Raw genomic sequence first — 27,534 nt, 5'->3', positions numbered from 1 at the left:
AGACAGAATTCACCACTACTGTCATTGGACTGGTAGACAGATTTCACCACTGCTGTCAGTGGACTGGTAGACAGAATTCACCACTACTGTCAGTGGACTGGTAGACAGAATTCACCACTACTGTCAGTGGACTGGTAGACAGAATTCACCACTACTGTCAGTGGACTGGTAGACAGAATTCATCACTACTGTCAGTGGACTGGTAGACAGAATTCATCACTACTGTCAGTGGACTGGTAGACAGAATTCACCACTACTGTCAGTGGACTGGTAGACAGAATTCACCACTACTGTCAGTGGACTGGTAGACAGAATTCACCACTACTGTCAGTGGACTGGTAGACAGAATTCATCACTACTGTCAGTGGACTGGTAGACAGAATTCACCACTACTGTCAGTGGACTGGTAGACAGAATTCACCACTACTGTCAGTGGACTGGTAGACAGAATTCACCACTACTGTCAGTGGACTGGTAGACAGAATTCATCACTACTGTCAGTGGACTGGTAGACAGAATTCATCACTACTGTCAGTGGACTGGTAGACAGAATTCACCACTACTGTCAGTGGACTGGTAGACAGAATTCACCACTACTGTCAGTGGACTGGTAGACAGAATTCATCACTACTGTCAGTGGACTGGTAGACAGAATTCATCACTACTGTCAGTGGACTGGTAGACAGAATTCACCACTACTGTCAGTGGACTGGTAGACAGAATTCACCACTACTGTCAGTGGACTGGTAGACAGAATTCATCACTACTGTCAGTGGACTGGTAGACAGAATTCACCACTACTGTCAGTGGACTGGTAGACAGAATTCATCACTACTGTCAGTGGACTGGTAGACAGAATTCATCACTACTGTCAGTGGACTGGTAGACAGAATTCACCACTGCTGTCAGTGGACTGGTAGACAGAATTCACCACTACTGTCAGTGGACTGGTAGACAGAATTCACCACTATTGTCAGTGGACTGGTAGACAGAATTCATCACTGCTGTCAGTGGACTGGTAGACAGAATTCATCACTACTGTCAGTGGACTGGTAGACAGAATTCATCACTGCTGTCAGTGGACTGGTAGACAGAATTCATCACTACTGTCAGTGGACTGGTAGACAGAATTCACCACTACTGTCAGTGGACTGGTAGACAGAATTCATCACTACTGTCAGTGGTCTGGTAGACAGAATTCACCACTGCTGTCAGTGGACTGGTAGACAGAATTCACCACTACTGTCATTGGACTGGTAGACAGATTTCACCACTGCTGTCAGTGGACTGGTAGACAGAATTCACCACTACTGTCAGTGGACTGGTAGACAGAATTCATCACTACTGTCAGTGGACTGGTAGACAGAATTCATCACTACTGTCAGACTGGTAGACAGAATTCATCACTGCTGTCAGTGGACTGGTAGACAGAATTCATCACTACTGTCAGTGGACTGGTAGACAGAATTCATCACTACTGTCAGTGGATTGGTAGACAGAATTCATCACTGCTGTCAGTGGACTGGTAGACAGAATTCATCACTACTGTCAGTGGACTGGTAGACAGAATTCATCACTGCTGTCAGTGGACTGGTAGACAGAATTCACCACTATTGTCAGTGGACTGGTAGACAGAATTCACCACTACTGTCAGTAGACTGGTAGACAGAATTCATCACTACTGTCAGACTGGTAGACAGAATTCATCACTGCTGTCAGTGGACTGGTAGACAGAATTCATCACTACTGTCAGTGGACTGGTAGACATAATTCACCACTACTGTCAGTGGACTGGTAGACAGAATTCACCACTGTTGTCAGTGGACTGGTAGACAGAATTCACCACTACAGTCAGTGGACTGGTAGACAGAATTCATCACTACTGTCAGTGGACTGGTAGACAGAATTCACCACTACTGTCAGTGGACTGGTAGACAGAATTCACCACTACTGTCAGTGGACTGGTAGACAGAATTCACCACTACTGTCAGTGGACTGGTAGACAGAATTCACCACTACTGTCAGTGGACTGGTAGACAGAATTCACCACTACTGTCAGTGGACTGGTAGACAGAATTCATCACTACTGTCAGTGGACTGGTAGACAGAATTCACCACTACTGTCAGTGGACTGGTAGACAGAATTCACCACTACTGTCAGTGGACTGGTAGACAGAATTCACCACTACTGTCAGTGGACTGGTAGACAGAATTCATCACTACTGTCAGTGGACTGGTAGACAGAATTCATCACAGCTGTCAGTGGACTGGTAGACAGAATTCACCACTACTGTCAGTGGACTGGTAGACAGAATTCATCACTACTGTCAGTGGACTGGTAGACAGAATTCACCACTACTGTCAGTGGACTGGTATACAGAATGCATCACTACTGTCAGTGGACTGGTAGACAGAATTCATCACTACTGTCAGTGGACTGGTAGACAGAATTCACCACTACTGTCAGTGGACTGGTAGACAGAATTCATCACTGCTGTCAGTGGACTGGTAGACAGAATTCATCACTACTGTCAGTGGACTGGTAGACAGAATTCACCACTACTGTCAGTGGACTGGTAGACAGAATTCACCACTACTGTCAGTGGACTGGTAGACAGAATTCACCACTACTGTCAATGGACTGGTAGACAGAATTCACCACTACTGTCAGTGGACTGGTAGACAGAATTCACCACTACTGTCAGTGGACTGGTAGACAGAATTCACCACTACTGTCAGTGGACTGGTAGACAGAATTCACCACTACTGTCAGTGGACTGGTAGACAGAATTCACCACTACAGTCAGTGGACTGGTAGACAGAATTCACCACTACAGTCAGTGGACTGGTAGACAGAATTCACCACTACTGTCAGTGGACTGGTAGACAGAATTCACCACTACTGTCAGTGGACTGGTAGACAGAATTCATCACTGCAAAATGCTGCTGATGCCAGACTTTCTGAAATAACATCCAGCCGGAACCTATTTAGCCTCCATTAATGGAATTTCCCTGGACCCTGAAAGGAAGTTTGCATGCTGCATCCATCATGTAACATCTCAGGGGGAATACACTGGTGGAATCAACATTGTTTCCTCGTCCTTTCAATGAAATGACGTTGAACCAAAGTGCAATAGACATTGAATTGACGTCTGTGCCCAGTCTGATGTTCTAGGCTTGATATGATGACTAGATATGAATATGCCTTTTCCAATGCAGTTGACTAGTAGTGGTACAATGGAAGGTGTACTTGGCAGAGTTTGACTTGAGATCAAAGCATACTTTTCTAAGTTGTAGGTCTGTAGTCTCAGCAACAGTCTCTTGGGCCAATAAAGAAAATGTAATATGACTATTTGCTGGATGAGAGGCTGTGTCTGTACATGAAATCTGTCAAACTGCGGCTTCAAAAATATTTGTTTGTGTGCGTGCTTCAGAGTCTGTTTGCCTGTGTGTTTATGTGTCTCTGTGGGTGTGTCCACCCCCTCCCTTCAACACACATTGTATTCCACTCGGTACAGCAGCCAGGTCTGCCTCTCCTAAATTACATTCACACTGAAAAGTCTGCAACCCACTGCATCGCATCACACTTTAACAAAATGGCAAATAATCTATTATTTCTCTTTCTCTCTCTTGCTCTCTTTCTCTCTCTCCCTCCCTCCCTTGATAGAACCCTGATGGTTCGGCTCATGACCGTGCCTGTAGTCTGACGCATTGTGAGAAAAGGGAAAAGTTCACATTTAACGGAACAGTGAGAGGGAAGGAGGCAGGAGAAAGCCAATAAAAAGAGGAAATGGAGAGAGGGAGGGAGGGTGAAAGGAGAGTGGGTGAGAGAGTAAAGGGGTGCAAAGGAGTGTGATTAGCATAATGCTTTGTTTTATCCTCTTGTTATGCACTTTAACCCATTGTAAACCACATCCCCATTCCTGCCCTGTTCAGCTGTTTTAGTACAACAACTCCATGTTATTATCACATTGAAAAGCTCCAGCCATGTCCTCCAGCAGTGCTGAAAAACATTTCTGCAAGGTTCCTAAAATGTCTCATGGGAGAAAACACTGTCAGTAGACGCATTGATGGAACTACAGAATGGTATGCCTAAATGTTTACCAGAGAGGGAGGGCTCCGAAAAGCTTGCATGTGTTTCAGAAATAAATGGCTTGTAGACTGCTAGGCATCTTTTCTTAGCTGTATGGGTATTGCTAATTTAAAATATATACAGTACCGGTCAAAAGTTTGTACACACCTACTCATTCAAGGATTTTTCTTTGCTTGTACTAATTTCAACATTGTATAATATTAGTGAAGACATCAAAACTATGAAATAACACATATGGAATCATGTAGTAACCCAAAAAGTGTTAAACAAATCTAAATATATTTTAAATTTGAGATTCTTCAAAGTAGCCACCCTTTGCCTTGATGACAGCTTTGCACACTATCGGCATTCTCTCAACCAGCTTCATGAGGTAGTCACCTGGAATGCATTTCAATTAACCGGTGTGCCTTCTTAAAAGTTCATTTGTGGAATTTCTTTCCTTCTTAATGCATTTGAACCAATCAGTTGTGTTGTGACAAAGTAGGGGTAGTATACATAAGATAGCCCTATTTGGTAAAAGACCAAATCCATATTATGGCAAAAACAGCTCAAATAAGCAAAGAGAAATGACAGTCCATCATTACCTTAAGACATTAAGACATGAAGGTCAGTCAACGCAGAACATTGGAAGAACTTTTAAAGTTTCTTCAAGTGCATTCGCACAAACCACCAAGTGCTATGATGAAACTGGCTCTAATGAGGAACGTCACAGAAAAGAGTTACCTCAGCTGCAGAGGATAAGTTCATTAGAGTTACCAGCCTCAGATTGCAGCCCAAATAAATGCTTCACAGAGTTCAAGTAACAGACACATCTCAACATCAACTGTTCAGAGGAGACTGCGTGAATCAGGCCTTCATGGTCGAATTGCTGCAAAGAAACCACTACTAAAGGACACCAATAATAAGAAGAGACTTGCTTGGGCCAAGAAACACGAGCAATGGACATTAGACTGGTGGAAATCTGTCCTTTGGTCTGATGAGTCCAAATTTGAGATTTTTGGTTCCAACCGCCGTGTCTTTGTGAGACGCAGAGTAGGTGAACAGATGATCTCCGCATGTGTGGTTCCCACCGTAAAGCACGGAGGAGGAGGTGTGATGGTGCTTTCCTCGTGACACTATCAGTAATGTATTTAGAATTCAAGGCACACTTAACCAGCATGGCTACCACAGCATTCTACAGCAATACACCATCCCATCTGGTTTGTGCTTAGTGGGACTATCATTTGTTTTTCAACAGGACAATGACCCAACACACCTCCAGGCTGCGTAAGGGCTGTTTGACCAAGAAGGAGAGTGATGTAGTGCCGCATCAGATGACCTGGCCTCCACAATGACCCGACCTCAACCCAATTGAGATGGTTTGGGATGAGTTGGACCGCAGAGTGAAGGAAAAGCAGCCAACAAGTGCGCAGCATATGTGGGAACTCCTTCAAGACCATTGGAAAAATCATTCCTCATGAAGCTGGTTGAGAGAATGCCAAGAAGAATCTCAAATATAAAATATATTTTGATTTGTTTAACACTTATTTTGTTACTACATGATTCCATATGTGTTATTTCATAGTTTATGTCTTCACTGTTATTCTACAATGTAAAACATTTTAAAAATAAAGAAAAACCCTTCAATGAGTAGGTGTTATATACACTACTGTTCAAAAGTTTGGGGTCACTTAGAAATGTCCTTCTTTTCCATGAAAACATACATTCATTTTTTTTATTTAACTTGGTAAGTGAGTTAAGAACAAATTCTTATTTACAATGACGGCCTACAGGGGAACTGCCTTGTTCAGGGGCAGAACGACAGATTTTTACCATGTCAGCTCGGGGATTCGATACAGCAACCTTTCGGTTACTGGTCCAACGCTCTTAACACTAGCCTACCTGCCACCCCCATGAGTTGCAAAATGAATAGGAAATATAGTCAAGACGTTGACAAGGTTAAAAATAATGATTTTTTATTTAAATAATAATTGTGTCCTTAAAACTTTCCTTTCGTCAAAGAATCCTCCATTTGCAGCAATTACAGCCCTGCAGACCTTTGGCATTCTTGTTGAGGTAATCTGAAGAGATTTCACCCCATGCTTCCTGAAGCACCTCCCACAAGTTGGATTGGCTTGATGGGCACATCTTACGTACCATACGGTCAAGCTGCTCCCACAACAGCTCAATAGGGTTGAGATCCAGTGACTGTGCTGGCCACTCCATTATAGACAGAATACCAGCTGACTGCTTCTTCCCTAGGTTATGGCATGGCATTGCAAAATGGAGTGATAGCCTTCCTTCTTCAAGATCCCTTTTACCCTGTACAAATCTACCACTTTACCACCACCAAAGCACCCCCAGACCATCACATTGCCTCCACCATGCTTGACAGATGGCGTCAAGCACTCCTCCAGCATCTTTTCATTTTTTCTGCATCTCACGAATGTTCTTCTTTGTGATCCGAACACCTCAAACTTAGATTTGTCTGTCAATAACACGTTTATCCAATCTTCCTCTATCCAGTGTCTGTGTTCTTATGCTCATCTTAATATTTTATTTTTATTGGCCAGTCTGAGATATGGCTTTTTCTTTGCAACTCTGCCTAGAAGGCCAGCATCCTGGAGTCGCCTCTTCACTGTTGACGTTGATACTGGTGTTTTGCGGGTACTATTTAATGAAGCTGCCAGTTGAGGACTTGTGACGAGTCTGTTTCTCAAACTAGACACTCTAATGTACTTGTCCTCTTGCTCAGTTGTGCACCGGGGCCTCCCACTCCTTTTTCTATTCTGGTTAGAGCCAGTTTGCGCTGTTCTGTGAAGGGAGTAGTACACAGCGTTGTACGAGATCTTCAGTTTCTTGGCAATTTCTTGCATGGAATAGCCTTCATTTCTCAGAACAAGAATAGAATGATGAGTTTCAGAAGAAAGTTCTTTGTTTCTGGCCATTTTGAGCCTGTAATCGAACCCACAAATAATGATGCTCCAGATACTCAACTAGTCTAAAGAAGGCCAGTTTTATTGCTTCTTTAATCAGAACAACAGTTTTCAGCTGTGCTAACATAATTGCAAAGGGTTTTCTAAATATCAATTAGCCTTTTAAAATGATAAACTTGGATTAGCTAACACAACGTGCCATTGGAACACAGGACTGATGGTTTTTGATTATGGGCCTCTGTACGCCTATGTAGATATTCCATTAAAAATCAACCGTTTCCAGCTACAATAGTCATTTACAACATTGACAATGTCTACACTCTGATCAATTTGATGTTATTTTAAATGGATAAAAAATGTGCTTTTCTTTCAAAAACAAGGGACCCCAAACTTTTGAACGGTAGTGTATATCACTCTCTCCCTCTCCATAATAAAGTTTATTGATTTTGTTTTCAAAAGCATAATGAGGACTTCAGTATTAATTCCCGTGATGGATGGGTGAATGCTATGAAGAATGCGGATCAAGTGGATGTGTGCGTGCCTGGGGGCTTGGTCAGAGAGCTCAGTGGGTGGGGGCTTGGTCAGAGAGCTCAGTGGGTAGGGGCTTGGTCAGAGAGCTCAGTGGGTGGGGGCTTGGTCAGAGAGCTCAGTGGGTGGGGGCTTGGTCAGAGAGCTCAGTGGGTGGGGGCTTGGTCAGAGAGCTCAGTGGGTGGAGGCTTGGTCAGAGAGTTCAGTGGGTGGGGGCTTGGTCAGAGAGCTCAGTGGGTGGGGGCTTGGTCAGAGAGCTCAGTGGGTGGAGGCTTGGTCAGAGAGCTCAGTGGGTGGGGGCTTGGTCAGAGAGCTCAGTGGGTGGGGGCTTGGACTGTATTGTTTAATATCAATCCCCTGGGTTTTGCGTTGTGTTGGCAGATTGCTCAGAGAAGGATAAAAACAATAGAGCACTAGGTTGTTGTCAGTAGGTAGAGGGGGCGGTACACTGAGGTAGGGCTTGGTGGATGGGTGAGGGGCTGTACAGAGAGAGGGTCCAATATGATGACCATAGCGGATAGCCTGTAGTTCGTATCTAATGTCTACTTTTCAGGGCAGGAGTTAAATCCTTTGCACCCGATTTATTTTGGGAAACAGATCTTACATAGCAGCCATCTATAGAGTTGTACCTTTCCCTGCCTGCACCCTGACCACACACGTACACACCTCTCACCCTGACCACACACATCTCACGCTGAACACACACATCTCACGCTGAACACACACATCTCACGCTGAACACACACATCTCACCCTGACCACACCCATCTCACCCTGACCACACCCATCTCACCCTGACCACACCCATCTCACCCTGACCACACACATCTCACGCTGAACACACACATCTCACACTGATTTCTGGGCCATGGTAATTAATAGACTATGACCTACAGATGACATGTCTCATATTATTAAACCCTGTGGCCTGTCAAACACTGTTGTACTGGCATTCTACAACATTTGGCTTAGACTGGCTATGCACTGGCCTTCTATATCTGATTTGGAGGCTAAAACATGTTCTCCCATGTGACTGGCCGAAATGTTTAATAAGTTTAATCGTGGCTTTTTGGGGAGCCATAGTTGAGCATGTTTTTGCTTTTAGAAAATGTTACCCAACATCCAAAGAAAGTTTGAACTGACCGGAAAGAATCTTCTTCCCTCTTATTTTCTTTCTCTCTGCTCCTGAAAAGAGATGTAGCGGCACATCTACAGCTCTGACACTCAGGTACGCTGGAATATTTATAAAACAAGGTTCAAAAAAAGACTTTCCTCCACAGTGCTTGCTTTCAAAGTTTCACTTTTTTTTTGTTTCAACTTGCTATTAAATTTAAAACTGAAAAATTCCTGGCAAGCAGTGTGCAGGAGTTTCTTCTTTCTTTAATCTCTCTGGCATAGACGACAGTCAGTGAAAGCAGAAAGCCGAGTCGGCTCAGCCCGTTCTCTCCTACTCGCCGCTGGCAGATGGCACGGAGGAGCGGGGCAGGTGGGATGGCATTAAACCCCAGGAGATTCCCTAAAGAGTTCCACTCCCTGTCACACAACGTCTGCCTTGAACTACCCCAGGGAGAGAACAGGGGGCGGGCTGGGATCAAAACAGGAAAGAATTACAGTACTTCTCTCTCTCACCTCGCCTCTCTCTCTCACCTCGCCTCTCTCTCTCTCCACCTGAACCCACTCTGACACAAAACCTCTGTGATTTGAGTCTCCAAATCCTAATTGTCCAAATATCTGAATATTATTGACTTTCTTTTCTCTGTATGTAATCCCTGCTCCTCTCTAACCAGGTCAATGTCATAGGCCTGGCAGTTTGCGTCATAATCTGAAACAGCTGGGACACATTGACCAGCTTTAGGACAGAACAGGATCACAGTATCACCTCTTAGAGATGCCTCAGCACCACGGGGAACACCTGGGACCAGGCTGGAACAATGGCTATGTCCCTAACCATACCCTTACCCTATGTTCCCCACACAGTGTCTTTGTGTCTCTACAGTGTCTATTCTATGTCTTTCAAGTGACTTTGCCTTTGAAATAGTACTACCTAATGAATATGGCATCATCACAGATGTGTACAATGACTTCTATAGAACGGGGTGCTGCCACTAAGACTTTGCTCATCTCAAGGATTCAGACCATTTTGAATAACATTGGAAAAATATGGATTTATGCCCTGAAAACTGTGAAACTCTGTCCTCTGTCTCACCTCTCCCATGGTCCCTATACTGAGGTTGGGTCTCTCTGGCAGGCTGCTCTGCTGGAGGCCGGTGCTGGTGATAGGGGTGGTAGTGGTGGAGGAAGGCTGGAGTAGGGTTACAGTGGTCTTGGGGACAGTGGAGATGGAGGTGGTGGTTGGCAGCCCAGCGGTGGAGGTATTATGGTCCCTCTGGTGAAGCTCTGTGTGTCTGAAAGCCTCCCCGGCTCCGCTGTAGGCGGCCTGGTAGCTGGTCTCATTAGGGAGGTGAGAGACCCCCGACCGGGGGCTGGCGTACGGGGCAGGGGGGCGTTGTTTCCTAGTGGTCTTGGCTGGTCTTGCCCCCGTCCAAGGCCGGTACTCCTGTCTACAAGGAGGAGAGGGAAGTGTAAGGGAGCGCTCCCATGGTCTGAAAATAATTGTTATTTTACAAACACTGCAAAAGTTTTGTCCATTGGCTTTATGCTCTCTATACTGTCGGCTATTTTACATAAAAAATTGTTCAAATTCTCTATTGTTGTGTAAATCAGACGAACCAAAGCATAAACAAGCTAATCAGGCTTATCATCGATTAATGGTAATGATGTCCATTGGGATTCGAGCAGAGCAGTACAGGGGCCTTCTGGTAATGACGCATGAGATTTCAGCTCAGTGCTTCTGGGAAATGAGAATGGGGCGGGGCATGCTGTCATCATAAAGAAACATCATTGGATGTTGAGGATTATCAAGCTGCAGAAACGCTTTAATTTGGTCTTTTAACATGCACTCCAATCAAGGGGATATCAAATGTGTGTGAGTTTATTAATAATTGAAAGCGTTTTGCTGTGTTTCTATTTTAGCAGCTGCCTACTGTTCAGATTAAAACTATTGGTTATTTCTGTAGCATGACACAATGCATCTAATGTATTTTGCATGAATGCACGCACACACACACACACTGAACTGCAAGACCTAGCCTGGTGGCAATTTCCGTTCAAAAGCTATTGCATAATTATACAAACTGCAGATGACATTTGTGCCAACAGCCCACTGTACATGAATAACAATTATTTAACGAATTTCAGAAAACAATAACTTGAAGCAGACTAATGAAATCGTTAGGTTAGAGCGCAGTTATCAATGATTTATGAGAGAGTGGACAGCTCCAGGTGCTGAAATGAAAGTAACAGAACGGTTCTGAAAGGACAGCGTCAGAGTGATGGAGCCTACCTGTGAGAGCTTTTAGCTGTTCCCGTCCCCTGCTCCCCCCACCTCATGCCCAGCTCCTCTCTCTCCCCCCTCTCCCCTCTCGTCTGGCTCGCATTGGGGTAACTGTTTACTGGGCTATCCGAACCAACGTTGCCCCCTTTCCCACAATTGCTAATCCAGGGGAAATTCTCCTTCTTCGGAATAGGCCAGGCTTTGTAATCCTGCTTGTACTGGGTAACACTCGAGAACGGCACGCCGGGTCGGTGGTAGTCCTCCCGGGGTTTGAAGTTGGCTTCCCTCCGGCCTCTCAATGATCTCCGGGTGCCCGGGGCATCTCCCGGTGTCTGGGGGGATCCGCGGTGGCCCGGAGTAGAATAGTTGTGCGTCAGAACCCGGTCCGTCGGTACCTGCCTGGTGACGGATCGCACCTCTTGGTCGGCGATGTCTGAGTAATTCTGGATGGTCAGTGGCAATGAAAGATCGGATTTATCAAACTGGTTCCAAAACCGAGCCAGACAGCACACTCTGCTTATGCACGGCCAAGCCATGGCGATTTGGTTCAAGTAAAAAAGTAATAGACTAATCAAAGAAAATGAGAACAAATTAAATAAGGAACAAACACATCAAATCCAATGTTAGCTACATTCAGAAGTGCCGCCTTGTGTGTGCCCGTTCCTGGAAACCTGCGCGAGCGTGCTGTCCTCCATGCCACCACTCTGGAATGCCAGGATGGAGCAGAGCAGCAAGTGCGCTGTCGAAAAGCTGTCATCATAGACTAGACGTAACATAGTAAACGTAAATCCAAGACACCAAAATTAGTATGATGTTATGTTCGGTATCGTTACATAAGACAGCTAGCAGTCGTTACATCTTCTCGGTGTAACAGTTGGGACAATGGGATAATTCGGAAACGCATTTCTCATCCCTAGATTGACATAGATTTTCTAAGCCATATCCGACACCAGTTCCAAGGTGTCTTAATGCACACAGGAAGCCTGCCTACCTAGAACAGAGAGAAAAACGGTGCTATTGCTATTCAGGTTCACTTTTTTCATTTCAGCAGAAATCTGTATTCTCTCTCATTCCAAACCTGTAGTTTACATAAGGGTTCCATCATGCACAGCACAACCCATTATTACTAATCAAACTCATGTAGGCTGTGGCTCTCTGAACATACACCTGAAATTGACATTAGGCTGGAGGCTATATGGTGTAAACTTGAAGTATAGACGTAAATCACATCACAGCTCTGACAAGGCTTCTTTAACCAGGCTGTGTCACATCCGGCCGTGATTGGGAGTCCCATAGGGCGGCGCACAATTGGCCCAGCATCGTCCGGGTTAGGCCGTCATTGTAAAGAAGAGTTTGTTCTTAACTGACTTGCTTAGTTAAATAAAGGTTAAATAAAAACATACAAAAAATGTAAGTGAGTAATTGCAGTCAGCTCGTTCCGTTAGAAAACCTCCCAGTGCGGTGGAGCCCTGATTCGTCTGCGTTGGGTCCTCTCTGCTGCACACTGCTATGTACTGTGAGTCTGTATGTATGGCATCGTATGGTCCCTGCCAAGAAGACTGGGATTTATGGCACAGGAGGCAGTGTGCTTGCCCTTTAAATGCTGGGTTACTGGTTCAAGCTTAACTTTCCATGTCCCTCTACATTCTGATATGCTTTTCTCCAAACCCAAAGACCCTCCAGGATGATGGTGGACCTGGGCAGTGAGGGCTTGTTGGTGAGGGGTCAGAGGATGACGGTGGACCTGGGCAGTGAGGGCTCGTTGGTGAGGGGTCAGAGGATGACGGTGGACCTGGGCAGTGAGGGCTCGTTGGTGAGGGGTCAGAGGATGACGGTGGACCTGGGCAGTGAGGGCTCGTTGGTGAGGGGTCAGAGGATGACGGTGGACCTGGGCAGTGAGGGCTCGTTGGTGAGGGGTCAGAGGATGACGGTGGACCTGGGCAGTGAGGGCTCGTTGGTGAGGGGTCAGAGGATGACGGTGGACCTGGGCAGTGAGGGCTCGTTGGTGAGGGGTCAGAGGATGACGGTGGACCTGGGCAGTGAGGGATCGTTGGTGAGGGGTCAGAGGATGACGGTGGACCTGGGCAGTGAGGGCTCGTTGGTGAGGGGTCAGAGGATGACGGTGGACCTGGGCAGTGAGGGCTCGTTGGTGAGGGGTCAGAGGATGACGGTGGACCTGGGCAGTGAGGGATCGTTGGTGAGGGGTCAGAGGATGACGGTGGACCTGGGCAGTGAGGGATCGTTGGTGAGGGGTCAGAGGATGACGGTGGACCTGGGTAGTGAGGGATCGTTGGTGAGGGGGCAGAGGATGACGGTGGACCTGGGCAGTGAGGGATCGTTGGTGAGGGGTCAGAAGATTCGGGAGGGCCATATCTGCAGACCCACGTCATTTAAAACCAGTTGATCAAGGTACAGGCCACTCACACACTGGGAAACTCAGTTTGAATCACGGATTGCCACTAAATCAATGGCCCGGTCCCTGAGAAGGATGTACTGATTGAGATAAGATAGGAAATCTTGCTTCCACTTAGCTAATGACCTACAGATTAGAAACTAGACAAGAGAGAAAAGACATGTACATCACATTAAAGTATTCACACAGGGCCAGTCTCTCTCTTCTGTAGGGGGACTCAGGTTGGCCTCTGGTGTGTCGTACCATGCTGTTAGGGGTGGTGTCCTGGGGCGTGGGCTGTGGTATGCTCCAGTACCCAGGGGTCTACCTGGACTGCACACTGTAATCAACACCAACAAGTGTGTGAAGCAGAACATGCAGAGAACTAGAATCTTCAGTTGAAGACCTCCGAGGATCATGGGATAATCAAAAGAGGTTTGTACAGGAATAGATGTTTATTTTCTCAATATTATCACTTTGCTTTGGGCCTTAATTTGTCTAGTAAATCACTGCTGCTGTTCACGGAATAACACATGCACGTACACACACACAGTGCTGTAATATACTGAATCAAAAGTTTATTCTTCAAGTTTTTTCCATTCATACCAATGTGAAGTAGCTATTCATGCAATGATGGAGACAAATAGAAAAAGACGTGCCATTCATTTCACAGATGTTTTGATTCATTTTACATTTTAATTTGAGTAATTTACCAGTCGCTCTTATCCAGAGCAACTTACAGTTAGTGCATTCATCTTAAGATAGCTGGGTGAGACAACCACATATCACCGTCACAGTAAGTACATTTTTCCTCAATGAAGTAGTTATCAGCAAAGTCGGTGCTAGTCGGAAAAGACAGAAACCGACTGCCTTCTCGTCACTGTTCCAACAACAACAGTACAACAGATGATCCTCAACCCATTCAGGATCTTCCCCATTCTTTGTTCCTTAGCTCCACTCTTCTGATTTTACCACTAACTGTCTTTGGTAGCTGTTCCACAAACTCTATCTGTGAAGATGAGAAAAGTCTAAATACCTTATTTTGCCTTCTAATAGATATTGATCAAGTTTTTTTTCAACAAAAGAATAACACTTACCTTGCGTGGATACTTGTACGGTGCAGTAACTTTCTTCACATGCGTCTGTAATTTTTTCTTAAGTTGATCTTGATCTTGAGATTTGTACTCTGCTGTTAGAACAACAAATGCCTTCACAACCTGGAAAGATGGATGACATATTAAACTGCATTGTTTTATGTAACTTTTATTTAACCTTTATTTAACCTTTATTTAACTAGGCAAGTCAGTGAAGAACAAATTCTTATTTACAACGACGGCCAAACCTGGACGACGCTGGCCCAATTGTGCGCCGCCCTATGGGACTCCCAATCACCGCCAGTTGTGATACAGCCTGGAATCGAACCAGGGTCTGTAGTGATGCCTCTAGCACTGAGATACAGTGCCTTAGACTGCTGCGCCACTCGGGAGCCCAATTATAGTGCAGTCGCTACGAATGATTTTGGGATTGAAGCCAATATAGGTTCATTTATAGAGATATAACCAACAAGATAGTCCATAGTCTAACAACTTCTGAGCTCTGACATCATCTGACGGCTTTGATTCTGGATGAGGATGACCTATTACTTTAATGGATTTGATTGATCCATCCATACTGTACCTCTCCTCTGATAGGGTCAGGGCTGCTGACCACGGCTGACTCAGCCACAGCCTGGTGTTCAATCAAAGCGTTCTCCACCTCAAATGGACCAATACGGTACCTAAACAACCAACCCAGACTTTAGTGCTATTCAGACAGTATTCGTTTTACTACGAATACGGTACCTAAACAACCAACCCAGACTTTAGTGCTATTCAGACAGGATTAGTTTTACTACGAATACGGTACCTAAACAACCAACCCAGACTTTAGTCCTATTCAGACAGGATTAGTTTTACTACGAATACGGTACCTAAACAACCAACCCAGACTTTAGTCCTATTCAGACAGGATTAGTTTTACTACGAATATGGTACCTAAACAACCAACCTAGACTTTAGTCCTATTCAGACAGGATTAGTTTTACTATGAATACGGTACCTAAACAACCAACCCAGACTTTTGTCCTATTCAGACAGGATTAGTTTTACTATGAATACGGTACCTAAACAACCAACCCAGACTTTAGTCCTATTCAGACAGGATTAGTTTTACTAGGGGAGGTCGTGTAATGTAATTATATGCACGAGCACAAAACACCACATTTGTAATTTTAGTCCCGTCCGAATCTGCCATGGCAGTAATTTTTACATGGCAGGAGAGTAACAATCCCAGCCAGAATCACCTACTGTTTTTTGGCGAACTCCAAGGTCCTCGGAAGACGCTAGTCCTGTGCGAATCGACTTCCCTGTGTTTTGAGAGAAATGTCTGAGTTTGACAGAGGTTGCTCGCTCGCGGTTTGAGTAAGAAAACGATAACTGATTCCATAAATAAGTGCTCCGCATAAGTTATATAAATGGCCTACATGTATCAACTTTCACAGTGAATGCTTTGGTTTATATCTTTTGTGATTATGAATTGAATATTGTCAAATGCATCTGTAAAAAAATATTGGGCCTATTTGATGCAAAAGTTGCTGTTAATAGATCGCAAAGCAGCATAGAACTGACCTAAACATTTGGAAATGATAAGTTAACTTTCTCATTCATAGTCTTAAAACACATCTCAGGTGCAAGTGCACTGTTTAGCTCCCATCTGAAGGCTGGGGGGCATTTAGGAAGTACTACAGATTGCTGAAATATTCTAATGATTATGATGACACTTCCTCAATTCAAATATTATGGCGACACTACACCAAAGCTGGTTTAGAAACTTGGGAACCAAGCTGGAGTTATCAGTGTGCCTGTATCACCTGGACATGTTGAAATATCTCCACACCTAGAATAAAAACCTACAGGCTTCCGTCATAACTGTCAATTTATTGAAAAAAAGTCATAATTACAGGGGCCAGTTTGGAAAAAACTAATCCTGTCCGAATTGTCCTTTGGAATAACGGACATTCTGGAGTAATAATTACATAACCAACGTTCTCTAGTAATACTAGTCCCGGGCGAATAGGGTGATAGTCAATTAAACATTTTTGTTCAGTTTTCCAGACTCAGATTGAGCTTATTCATGGACTGAGAAGAACTTTAAATTGACCTTTGTGCCCCATAGATATAGGTATAGATATAGGTTGATTTCCTGCCCGACTACATTGCTGAGACATGGCAGATCTTACAACGCCTGGATAGGTATTTAACATGTCAGCTAACGCTGCGTTCGTAATGAACAGGAAAGTGGGAATTTACACATAAAACTGGGAGAAATGTTGAACGGCCCTCCAACTGGTAATTACTAGTGGGAAACTATCATCCTGAGCTCCCACATAGTGACCTCTGACCTCATCTCCTAAGGAAACGACCTCGATAACAGCATTTTCGGCAGTTAAATGCAACAACAAAACATTATTTATAAAAACAATGTATTAATATCGTTTTTGAAAACTATAATTTGTTTACAAGCATGATAACTGTATTTTTAGTTTAGTGTTTACTCAGCTATTTGGCCATTAGCCAATCAGTGTTTCTCAACAAGTTCAAAGCACGTGAACGCATCCAACTGGTATTTACAACTTCACAACTGGTAAATTCCCACCTCCCACTTGGTTACGAACACAGCATAATGACATAGCAATCTAATTCCCAACTGGTAAATTCCCACCTCCCACTTGGTTACGAACACAGCATAATGACATAGCAATCTAATTCCCAACTGCACAGTCGATGATGTGGCACGCAACCATTGGTTGGGCAGGAAGGCAAGGCCTGGGCAGGAAGTCGACCGTAGTGTTACCCAGCTGACAGGATGACGTCATCAGCTCGACCCACGAACCACAAGTAGTCGTCCTCATCCATGACACCCCTGTCTCCAGTCAGGTAGAAGTCCCCAACATAGCACTCTGCTGTTCGATCAGGGTCACCCTGCATAGACGTGTATACAAATAGTACAATATTAAGATGCAAGGAAACAAACCAAGTCTCAACGTATTTCAGAAGGTTCAAATCAATATCAAATTCAAGGACTAGTCAGTCAGTCAATCAATCAATCAATCCAGGCTGTATCACAACCAGCTGTGATTGGGAGTCCCATAGGGCGGAGCACAATTGGCCCTGCGTCTTCCGGTGTAGGCCGTCATTGTAAATAAGAATTTGTTCTTAACTGACATGCTTAGTTAAATAAAATAACAATCAATGATGTGGATATTTCATCAATTGCTATTGGAAGAAAACAGACAGGGAGACCAAGTGGCTAGTTGACTTGCAGTGAAGTGGGCGTACATACTGTGTATTCAGTAAACAGGGAAAAGGGCTTGTGTGGTTTCACTCTGATACCAAGGTTCCCCTCCACTCCTCTGGGCAAGACATTACCGGCTTCATCTACGACCTGAGATAGGAACACAAATGCTGCCAATGTCCGCAGTTTGTATCAAAACGTGGAAACTTTATTGATTACACATTGGTTAATGCTGATGGTTTAGCACACATTACACGAATGAATGACTTGGATAATCTTCCACACTGTTGTCTGTCGACTGCATATACCTGCACATCATACTCTGGTGAAGCCTTCCCAAAAGCCCCGGCTTTGATCTTCATGCCCTTAAAAGTACCAGCTATCAGTACCTGGAAGTGAAATGACAGAGAAGCTAAGACACCATTCTCTGGGCAACCTTTTATCACCTCTAACTTAACTCACAGTTTCAGTTTGTCCATATCCTTCGTAGATGTCCAGTCCAGTGGCATTCCTCCACTTTCCCATCACCTCTGGGTTGATGGGTTCACCAGCACACAAACAATGCTGCAAGTTGCTGAAATTATAACTGAAAAAAAAGAGATGTCTCAGATGTGAATAACGATTTGGTTGTAAACTAAAAAGGAGCCCTTATTTAATCAGTGTGTAAGCAAATACCTGGACATGTCCTCTTGTACTAGCATTCGATAAGCAGTCGGAGCCGTGCAGAATGTGGATATGGGGTAGCTGGACAGAGTCTTCAAAGAAAAACACATGAAATATCAGTATCTGTAATGACATGAAATAACATTTCCCCACTACATTCAGTATTAACCTAGCCACGACACACCTGCAGTGGAAGACACAGAGGGGTTCTATGGAGTGAGAATGGACATGCAGGGCCCTCTAGTGGTCAAATGCAGTGCCTGCAGATCTGAAGCGATCCACTTCCCTCAGATGTGCTGACATCAAAGATGTAAGGGAATAGGTGTTGTTTTCAGACCATATGGTGTATGAACACACCACACACACACACCACACACACACACCACACACACACACACACACACACAAAACACACACACACACACCTCTAGTACAGTGTGACTGTCGAAGCGGGGCATATGGTGGATGAAGACACAGGCTCCCTGGATCCAGGGGGCATAGACACTACTCCAGGCAGACTTGGCCCAGCCTGTATCAGATGTGTTCCACAAGACATCCCTCTCCGTCAGGTCCAACCAGTACCTCCACACAGACAGGAGAGAGGGAGGGAGGGAGGGAGGGAGGGAGGGAGGGAGGGAGGGAGAGAGAGAGGGAGGGAGGGAGAGAGGGAGGGAAGGAGACAGGGAGGGAGGGAAGGAAGGAGAGAGGGAGTAGGACGGAGATAAACCCCAATTAGGTTTCAGTTCAATGGGTATTATGTCATGGTTCATGTATTATGTCATGGTTCATGTATTATGTCATGGTTCATGTATTATGTCATGGTTCATGTTCTGTGTGGACCCCAGGAAGAGTAGCTGCTGCTTTCACAACAGCAATTAGAGTCAGTGCAATCTAAGTTCAACCCATGTTATGGTTGTGGCGTGGTTATGTTATGGTTGTGATTATGGTTATGGTTGTGATTATGTTATGGTTGTGGCGTGGTTATGTTATGGTTGTGATTATGTTATGGTTGTGGCGTGGTTATGGTTATGTTTGTGATTATGTTATGGTTGTGGCGTGGTTATGGCGTGGTTATGGTTGTGATTATGTTATGGTTGTGATTATGTTATGGTTGTGATTATGTTATGGTTGTGATTATGTTATGGTTATGGTTGTAATTATTGTTATGATTGTGGCGTGGCTATGGTTGTGATTATGTTATGGTTGTGATTATGTTATAATTGTGGTGTGGTTATGGTTATGGCGTGGTTATGGTTGTGATTATGTTATGGTTGTGGCGTGGTTATGGTTATGATTATGTTATGGTTGTGGCGTGGTTATGGTTTGATTATCTCATGGTTGTGGCGTGGTTATGGTTTGATTATCTCATGGTTATGGCGTGGTTATGGTTGTGATTGTGGCATGGTTATGGTTGTGATTATGTTATGGTTGTGGCGTGGTTATGGTTGTGATTATGTTATGGTTGTGTTGTGGTGTGGTTGTGATTATGATATGGTTGTGGCGTGGTTGTGATTATGTTATGGTTGTGATTATGTTATGGTTGTGGCGTGGTTATGGTTATGATTATGTTATGGTTGTGGCGTGGTTATGGTTATGATTATGTTATGGTTGTGGCGTGGTTATGGTTTGATTATGTTATGGTTGTGGCGTGGTTATGGTTATTATTATGTTATGGTTGTGGCGTGGTTATGGTTATGATTATGTTATGGTTGTGGCGTGGTTATGGTTTGATTATCTCATGGTTGTGGCGTGGTTATGGTTGTGATTATTGTTATGATTGTGGCATGGTTATGGTTGTGATTATGTTATGGTTGTGGTGTGGTTGTGATTATTGTTATGATTGTGGCATGGTTATGGTTGTGATTATTGTTATGATTGTGGCATGGTTATGGTTGTGATTATGTTATGGTTGTGGTGTGGTTGTGATTATGATATGGTTGTGGCGTGGTTGTGATTATGTTATGGTTGTGGCGTGGTTATGGTTGTGATTATGTTATGGTTGTGATTATGATATGGTTGTGGTGTGGTTGTGATTATGTTACGGTTGTGGCGGGGTTGTGATTATGTTATGGTTGTGGTGTGGTTATAGTTGTGATTATGTTACGGTTGTGGCATGGTTGTGATTATGTTTTGGTTATGGCATGGTTATGTTATGGTTGTGGTGTGGTTATGGTTGTGATTATGTTATGGTTGTGATTATGTTATGGTTGTGGTGTGGTTGTGATTATGATATGGTTGTGGCGTGGTTGTGATTATGTTACGGTTGTGGCGGGGTTGTGATTATGTTACGGTTGTGGCGGGGTTGTGATTATGTTATGGTTGTGGCGTGGTTATGGTTGTGATTATGTTATGGTTGTGGTGGGGTTGTGATTATGTTATGTTGTGGCGTGGTTATGTTATGGTTGTGATTATGTTATGGTTGTGGTTGTGTTTGTGGTTACGGTTATGTTGAAGTAATCTCTCGTGGACAGACTACGTACACATCTGTGTTAACTGAGATTAATGTTGGAGGACCTACCTTCCGTTGACAGTGAGGCCTATCCCATAGCTGCTGTGGCTGTGTTGGGTCATCTTAGGTGACCCTGTGGTCCCACTGGTGAAGAAGATGGTCATAGGGTCATCACTGCGAGTCTTCACACACTCATGGTCGCTGGACGCATTCCTATGGAGAGAGTTTGGTCAGTACAGAGACGCTGAAAGTAACAAGCAAGATGTAGATAGACCAAACCAATAGATCAGACACAGTGAACTGGAGTCATTATGATCCCATCCAGACCAAACCAATAGATCAGACACAGTGAACTGGAGCCATTATGATCCCATCCAGACCAAACCAATAGATCAGACACAGTGAACTGGAGTCATTATGATCCCATCCAGACCAAACCAATAGATCAGACACAGTGAACTGGAGTCATTATGATCCCATCCAAATCAAATCGGTCACATACACATATTTAGCAGATGTTATTGCGGGTGTAGCAAAAAACGTAGTAAAATAATGGAATTAAGAAATATATAAATATATGATCCTTTCTATGATAAGTGTCTATGGAATTTTTGCTGACCTAAGTTACCTTTACCTCACCAGATCTCCAAAGTTCTTCCAGCCCTCTCTCTTGGTGGGGGACACCAGTATTTTGTGCTGCAGGCTGGAGCACTGAGAGACCACGGTATCGAGCAGGGGGGCCAGGGACTCGTCTGTGATGACACAGCGGGCCCCAGAGGTCTGCAGCCGGTGGAGGATGTCCCTGGCTGTCAGCTGAGAGGTGCCTGGCAGCAGCACTGTTCCTGTGGGGGACATGGGACTTTACCAGGGACAGGAGATTTTCCTGAAGGGAAACCTTGGGGCCCTAGTCATAGCTAATGACAAGGCACTGGAATAAAATAAGGTTGTACATTTTTCCTGTTCAGGTCAGGAGGTCAGATAGTACACCCGTCCCTAGGCATCGCATTTATACTGAAAATGTTTATTAATTTAGCAGCTTGTCTCCAAAACTATTTCAATTGCATTGCCCCAAACATATTTACTGAACTAAACATATGCTATCTGATAGCATTATGTCTGGACTAGTGGTATTCAAAGTCAGGGTCGCCGGGGGAATTTCAGTGGGGTCGCCAAATAAAAAATAGTTTTATTTTGGGGGGAACCAAAAATGAAGAGTACAGATTATTTTATGGGAACAATATACAAACGTTATTGAAAAAGATAAATTGTACTAAGGAAATAAATGTATCTATTGGTTCTCTTAGAGCATGTATTCCCAAAGGCAATGCCGTCGGGAGTACGCCAAATATATATATATATATATATATTTTTTAAATGTATTTTTTAAAATAAAAATAATTTTCTTCACATTTTCAAACAGTACTTTTATATTTTCCAATGGGGCTATACTTTTGGGTGAAGTTTTTTTCTCGCCTGCGTAGCCTCATTTCACTGCCAAAAATCAAATTAAACGATCTAGTGTTCAGCTAAATAACAACACAATGTAAAATACAGGTAGCCTAGTCAAATAATTAACATCCAATCACATTAACCGTTACTCTCTCGCGGGAAACCTTCACTCTTGCGCAGACATTTAGAAACAAAACATGACAATTTGAAAAATAAGCCATGGGAACAGACGACTTTTGAGTAGTAAGACATGTATAAAAGCAACAGATACCATTAATAAGAAGGGGCTAGAAGTGTCTTATATGGTGAGCTACGGAGTGGCTAGGACAGGCTGTTTCACGATGCATCAATGACACGGCAGGAGATGTTTTGAAACAATTACTGCTTCGCATACAAGCCAGTGAATTATATGCGTTACAGCTGGATGAGTCAACAGACGTGGCGGGCCTGGCACAGCTCCTGGTATATGTCCGTTACTTTTATGGGGGATCAATTAAGGAAGACATCCTATTCTGGAAATCAGGACAACATGAGATTATATTTTTAAAGTACTGGACAGCTTTGTGACATCAAATGGACTTTGGTGGTCAAGATGTGTTGGTATCTGTACTGATGGCACAAAAGCCATGACAGGGAGACATAGTGGAGTGGTAACGCGCATGCAAGCAGTTTCCCCCGACACCACTTGGGTACACTGCAGCATCCACCGAGAGGCTCTTGCTGCCAAGGGAATGCCTGACAGCTTGAAAGACAGTTTGAACACTACAGTGAAAATGGTTAACTTTGTTAAAGCAAGGCCCCTGAACTCTCGTGTATTTTCTGCATTATGCAATGATATGGGCAGCGACCATGTGACACTTTTACAACATACAGAAGTGCGCTGGTTATCAAGGGGTAAAGTATTGACACGTTTAAAAAAAATTGAGACGAGCTTAAAGTTTTCTTACTGACCATGATTTTCACTTGTCTGACCGCTTGCATGATGACGAGTTTGTCACACGACTGGCCTATCTGGGTGATGTTTTTTCTCACCTGAATGATCTTAATCTAGGATTACAGGGACTCTCTGCAACTATATTCAATGTGCGGGATTAAATTGAGGCTATGATTAAGAAGTTGGAGCTCTTTTCTGTCTGCATTAACATGGACAACACACAGGTCTTTCCATCATTGTATGATTTTTTATGTGCAAATGAACTCAAGCTTTACGGACAATGTCAAACATGATATAGTGAAGCGCCTGAGTGAGCTGAGTGCACAATTATGCGCAGGTACTTTCCCGAAATGGATGACATAAACAACTGGATTCGTTATCCTTTCATGCCCTGCCTCAGTCCACTTACCGATATCTGAACAAGAGAGACTCATCAGAATTGCAACAAGCGGTTTTGTGAAAATGTTATTTAATCAGAAGCCACTGCCAGATTTCTGGATAGGGCTGCGCTCAGAGTTTCTTGCCTTGGCAAATCGCGCTGTTAAGACACTGATGCCCTTTGCAACCAAGTACCTATGTGAGAGTGGATTCTCGGCCCTGACTAGCATGAAAACTAAATACAGGCACAGACTGTGTGTGGAAAATGATTTAAGACTGAGACTCTCTCCAATACAACCCAACATTACAGAGTTATGTGCATCCTTTCAAGCACACCGTTTTCATTAACCTGTGGTGAGTTATTCACAATTTTTGATGAACAAATAAGGTTTTATATGTAAGATGGCTAAATAAAGAGCAAAATTATTGATTATCATATAATTTTTTGTGCCCTGGTCCTATAAGAGCTCTTTGTCACTTCCCACGAGCCAGATTGTGACAAAAACTCACACTCATTCTTATGTTTAATAAATGTATCGTATAGTGTGTGTGTGGCAGGCTTACAATGATGGCAAGAAACAACATTTGAGAGTGCGCTGACCCTGATGCTAGAGGGGGTACGCAGCTGGAGGTTGACTGTTTGAAGGGGTACGGGACTATAAAAAGTTTGGGAACCACTGCTTTAGAGAGAAGAACAATTAATGAATTGAAGTTTGTTTGTTTGTTTATGTGAAAATTAACATTTCTCGATTTTAAGGTTGTGCCGCCAGATTTTCTAGTGACAAAAATTGAGTCCCCAGAAATTCTGGCAAAAAGAATGTGGTCCCCGCTGAAAAATGTTCAATATCACTGGTCTAGACAATGCAATTCTGATTGAATCTATTATGAAGTCTTGGATTTCTTGATTAGATCTTTTCTAGCTCACCGGTTCTGAGACAGGCCACATTGACGAGCCACCACTCTGGAACCCTAGGTAGTACCAGAAACACCCTGTCCTGCTGGTTGAGACCACAGGCACCTGACAGAACATTGGCCAGTCTTCTGGAATGGAAGCCCAGCTCCTCAAAACTCCACCTCACCTCCTGCTTTCTGTCATTCACCCACCAGAAGGCCGGGTTAGATGCTTTCTCTCCTTTCTGAAATAAACAATGGTGATTTCACATTTACATTTGAGTTCATCTGAAACCATAAAGTTTAATGTAGAACATATCCCTCTGCCAATATGAATGATATGTCAACTATCCTGCTACCTAAAGGCGGTCATCATGATGTTGTCATAACACTGTCATAACACTGACATAACACGTCATTACGAGTTATAACAACTATGTCACAGTCAGAGGGTTCAAGTCAAGTGTTACCATTTTTTCATTCCCCCGTGACAATATATGCAACGGACAGTGCTTGACTTGGGGAGGGGCTCCCCGGAGCTGAGTACCGGCACCTCAAATGTTCTACTGCTTGAGCTCCTGTTCCTCTTATAGAATAGTAGCTCAATGTATTGTGGAGCTCCTGCACCTAAAAATATAAACAGTACTGGCACCCAAAACGAGTACCGAAACCTATTCCATCCAAGTCAAGCAATGGAAGTTGAAGTTTAGATAAACAAGGTATACTTTACCTTTTCTTTCTCTGCCCACACATCAAGCACATCTTCTGCAAAGTTGAAGTACTCTGGTATCTGGGGTCTGTATTGTTGTTTGATACTCTCATAGCCAGTAAAGTTTTGAGGACGAGATACCCTATGTCCACGGATCTGACATTTAAAGTTACTTGGGAATATACTGAGCGCCTTCAGTTGAATGGACACTTTCCCAATGGCCCTCATCTGCAAATGAAGAAAAAAACACTACTTAAGTATTGACTTAATAAAATACTTGTAGATGCAGCAGGAACAATACAGTTCAGAGCAAGAACAATCTCCTTCTCTCATTTTATGCATTATGCAAATGACTTTGAAGACATTCTTACGAGTTATATTAAAGCCATTCAGTAGAGACAAATTGTGAAACTAGTATTTTTATGCCAACAGTTGACAAGCAGAGAAGAACACAGTGCAGAACTTATAAAGTTGATACATTAAGGTATCATAAAGTATCATGCTTAAAAAGTATCATGCCTAAATTTAAACCCCTCTCAAAACCTACCTCTCAAATCTCCAAGATGACCTCAAATCGTCGTGTTGTTTGCGGTTTATGTTGCTCTGTCTGCGGGCTGAAAATAAGGAATGGCGCCCAAGGAATTTCTCCAGAAAGGGTCGAGTGAAAAGGAAGGAATACGACGGCTCAACTCCGACACTGGGAGAGATCAGTCCATTCCATGACCTGAACGGATGAACTATTAAAATCTGCACGACCAGGAAGTAGGCGTGCACATGTAACAGTTAAAACGTGTTTACTTATTTACAGAACAATTGAAAGGAAACCACTAATATGTTTCAGACCAAAATGAGAGTAATATGACACCACAAACACATTGCTTATTAATAGTCTTTATGGTTATTATAGCGCCTACTAAATACGTGTTTTTCTGTCCAAAATATTAGTCTACCGTGCAGATTAGATGGCCCTCAATGGAGTTCGTTTTGCATTGCCCGGTGTCATTGGTCCTTAAATTAAATCATCACTCACAAACTGGCCCAATCTGTCACAATGTAGCCTAACAATTTCTTCGTCGTTTTACACAAATGAAAACTGCACAGTTAATGTCATGTAATTGCAAACGGAGCGGAAATGAATGAAAGTGAAAACATTGTGTATTTGCATATACAGTTGATCCTGCTACACTGTAAGTGTCGGTTCCTCAAATGTGATTAGATGGGATATCATTTGCCCAGGATGCTTTGCGCGGAGTGTATGACTGACGGTTTCCTGCGAGCAACACGTGGAATATGGATAATGCTCCAATGAACAGCTAGCCTATATTTTCTTTTCGTTTCAATTCAAATTATTTTCATGAAAACTGCATGAAGTGAGGACATAACTGACTGACGTAAGCGAACAAGAGTTTACAATGTCACATGGGCATTCAGCGTAAAATGTAGCTAGATAGATAGATGGCTATGGCTACATAGCGATTATCATAGACAGTACTGTATGTAAACACGTTGTGGTATTGTCGTTGGTTTAGACTAGCACAGCCACAACCTGTGGCAGTCATCATAACATAACACTGTCAACAGTCTAGTTAATTACATTGATCTATAATCAACTCAGCAATGCCACTCACAACATAAGGGTGACTGACAAAATAATTTATGTTCCATTTTATACAGAAAAGCATCAATTATGTTTTAATTTCTATACATTGTGTATAGCTATCATTTCATTCCTTGTACAGTGAGGGACAGCGTGGGGATGGAGTATCTACCCGACCGTAACTCCAGGTATAAAGACGTGGACTACTGGGATGAGCGGTACAAGACAGAGAAGTCTTTTGAATGGTTCGGAGACTTCTCCAAGTTCCAGCATCTACTTCAGCGTCATGTCATGAAGGACGACGCCATCCTTGTGCTTGGTATGTGTTCTGACTTGCCTACTTGTCTTTATTTCTGAAGAAATATTGGACCTTGTGAAAATGACATTTGTGAAGACCTTACTGCATCAATGGAATGTTTGTCTCATCATTTAGTAATTTCGTTAGGAAGAGGGGAACAGGGCTCTATAACGCGACAGACCACAAGATGGCGCTGCAAGACAACGTTTGAACATATCCACGTTCAGTATCGTCATAATATTATAATCCCATCCCTTGCAAATTCTTCAGCCCTTGATTACATCATTCTACAGAAGTGGTTGAAAGTCATTTGTAGAGATGCATGACAGGGTTTTGTACCTATTCAGTGCTTAATATACATTAGTTTGAGCTACAAACATTTGCTGTTCAGCACACATCTGGATTACTTCACATGTGCATTCAGATTGCAAAATGATAGCCATGGTAGCCTACGCTGCCCGTTATTTGATTGTAAGTCTTAAACAGCATGGCTAGAGTATATATTACTGTTG

At 43.5% G+C, this 27,534-nt stretch overlaps 2 protein-coding genes across 3 annotated transcripts; both read right to left on the bottom strand.

The window, feature by feature from the left end:
• Nucleotides 1-9,742: 9,742 nt before the first annotated feature.
• On the bottom strand, nt 9,743-11,466 carry map6d1 (MAP6 domain containing 1; the record flags this gene model as incomplete). Its single annotated transcript, XM_038984583.1, has 2 exons — nt 10,940-11,466; nt 9,743-10,097 (listed from the first exon to the last, which is right to left on the bottom strand). Coding segments are annotated over exons 1-2 (882 nt in total), but the record flags the coding sequence as incomplete, so codon positions are not given.
• A 2,412-nt stretch (nt 11,467-13,878) lies between these two features.
• acsm3 (acyl-CoA synthetase medium chain family member 3) lies at nt 13,879-25,900 on the bottom strand. 2 transcript variants are annotated; one of them, XM_038984581.1, is made up of 14 exons: nt 25,675-25,891; nt 25,149-25,355; nt 24,453-24,663; nt 21,401-21,608; nt 20,836-20,979; nt 18,743-18,899; nt 18,330-18,409; nt 18,117-18,240; nt 17,963-18,043; nt 17,703-17,804; nt 17,214-17,341; nt 15,000-15,099; nt 14,420-14,539; nt 13,879-14,331 (listed from the first exon to the last, which is right to left on the bottom strand). In XM_038984581.1, exons 2-14 carry the CDS (start codon nt 25,353-25,355, stop codon nt 14,245-14,247), a joined length of 1,749 nt encoding a protein of 582 aa, XP_038840509.1. In that variant the 5' UTR covers nt 25,675-25,891; the 3' UTR covers nt 13,879-14,244. The 2 variants fall into 2 exon arrangements, with proteins under 2 accessions (XP_038840509.1, XP_038840510.1); XM_038984582.1 differs by lacking the exons at nt 15,000-15,099; nt 17,214-17,341 and having other exon boundaries at nt 25,675-25,900.
• Between the last annotated feature and the right edge of the window lie 1,634 nt (nt 25,901-27,534).

The sequence above is a fragment of the Salvelinus namaycush genome, unplaced genomic scaffold (assembly GCF_016432855.1).
Source record: "Salvelinus namaycush isolate Seneca unplaced genomic scaffold, SaNama_1.0 Scaffold2499, whole genome shotgun sequence".
Lineage (NCBI taxonomy): Eukaryota > Metazoa > Chordata > Actinopteri > Salmoniformes > Salmonidae > Salvelinus > Salvelinus namaycush.
The sequence above is the reverse complement of the archived record's forward strand: the minus strand, read 5'-3'. Positions and strand labels throughout refer to the sequence as shown.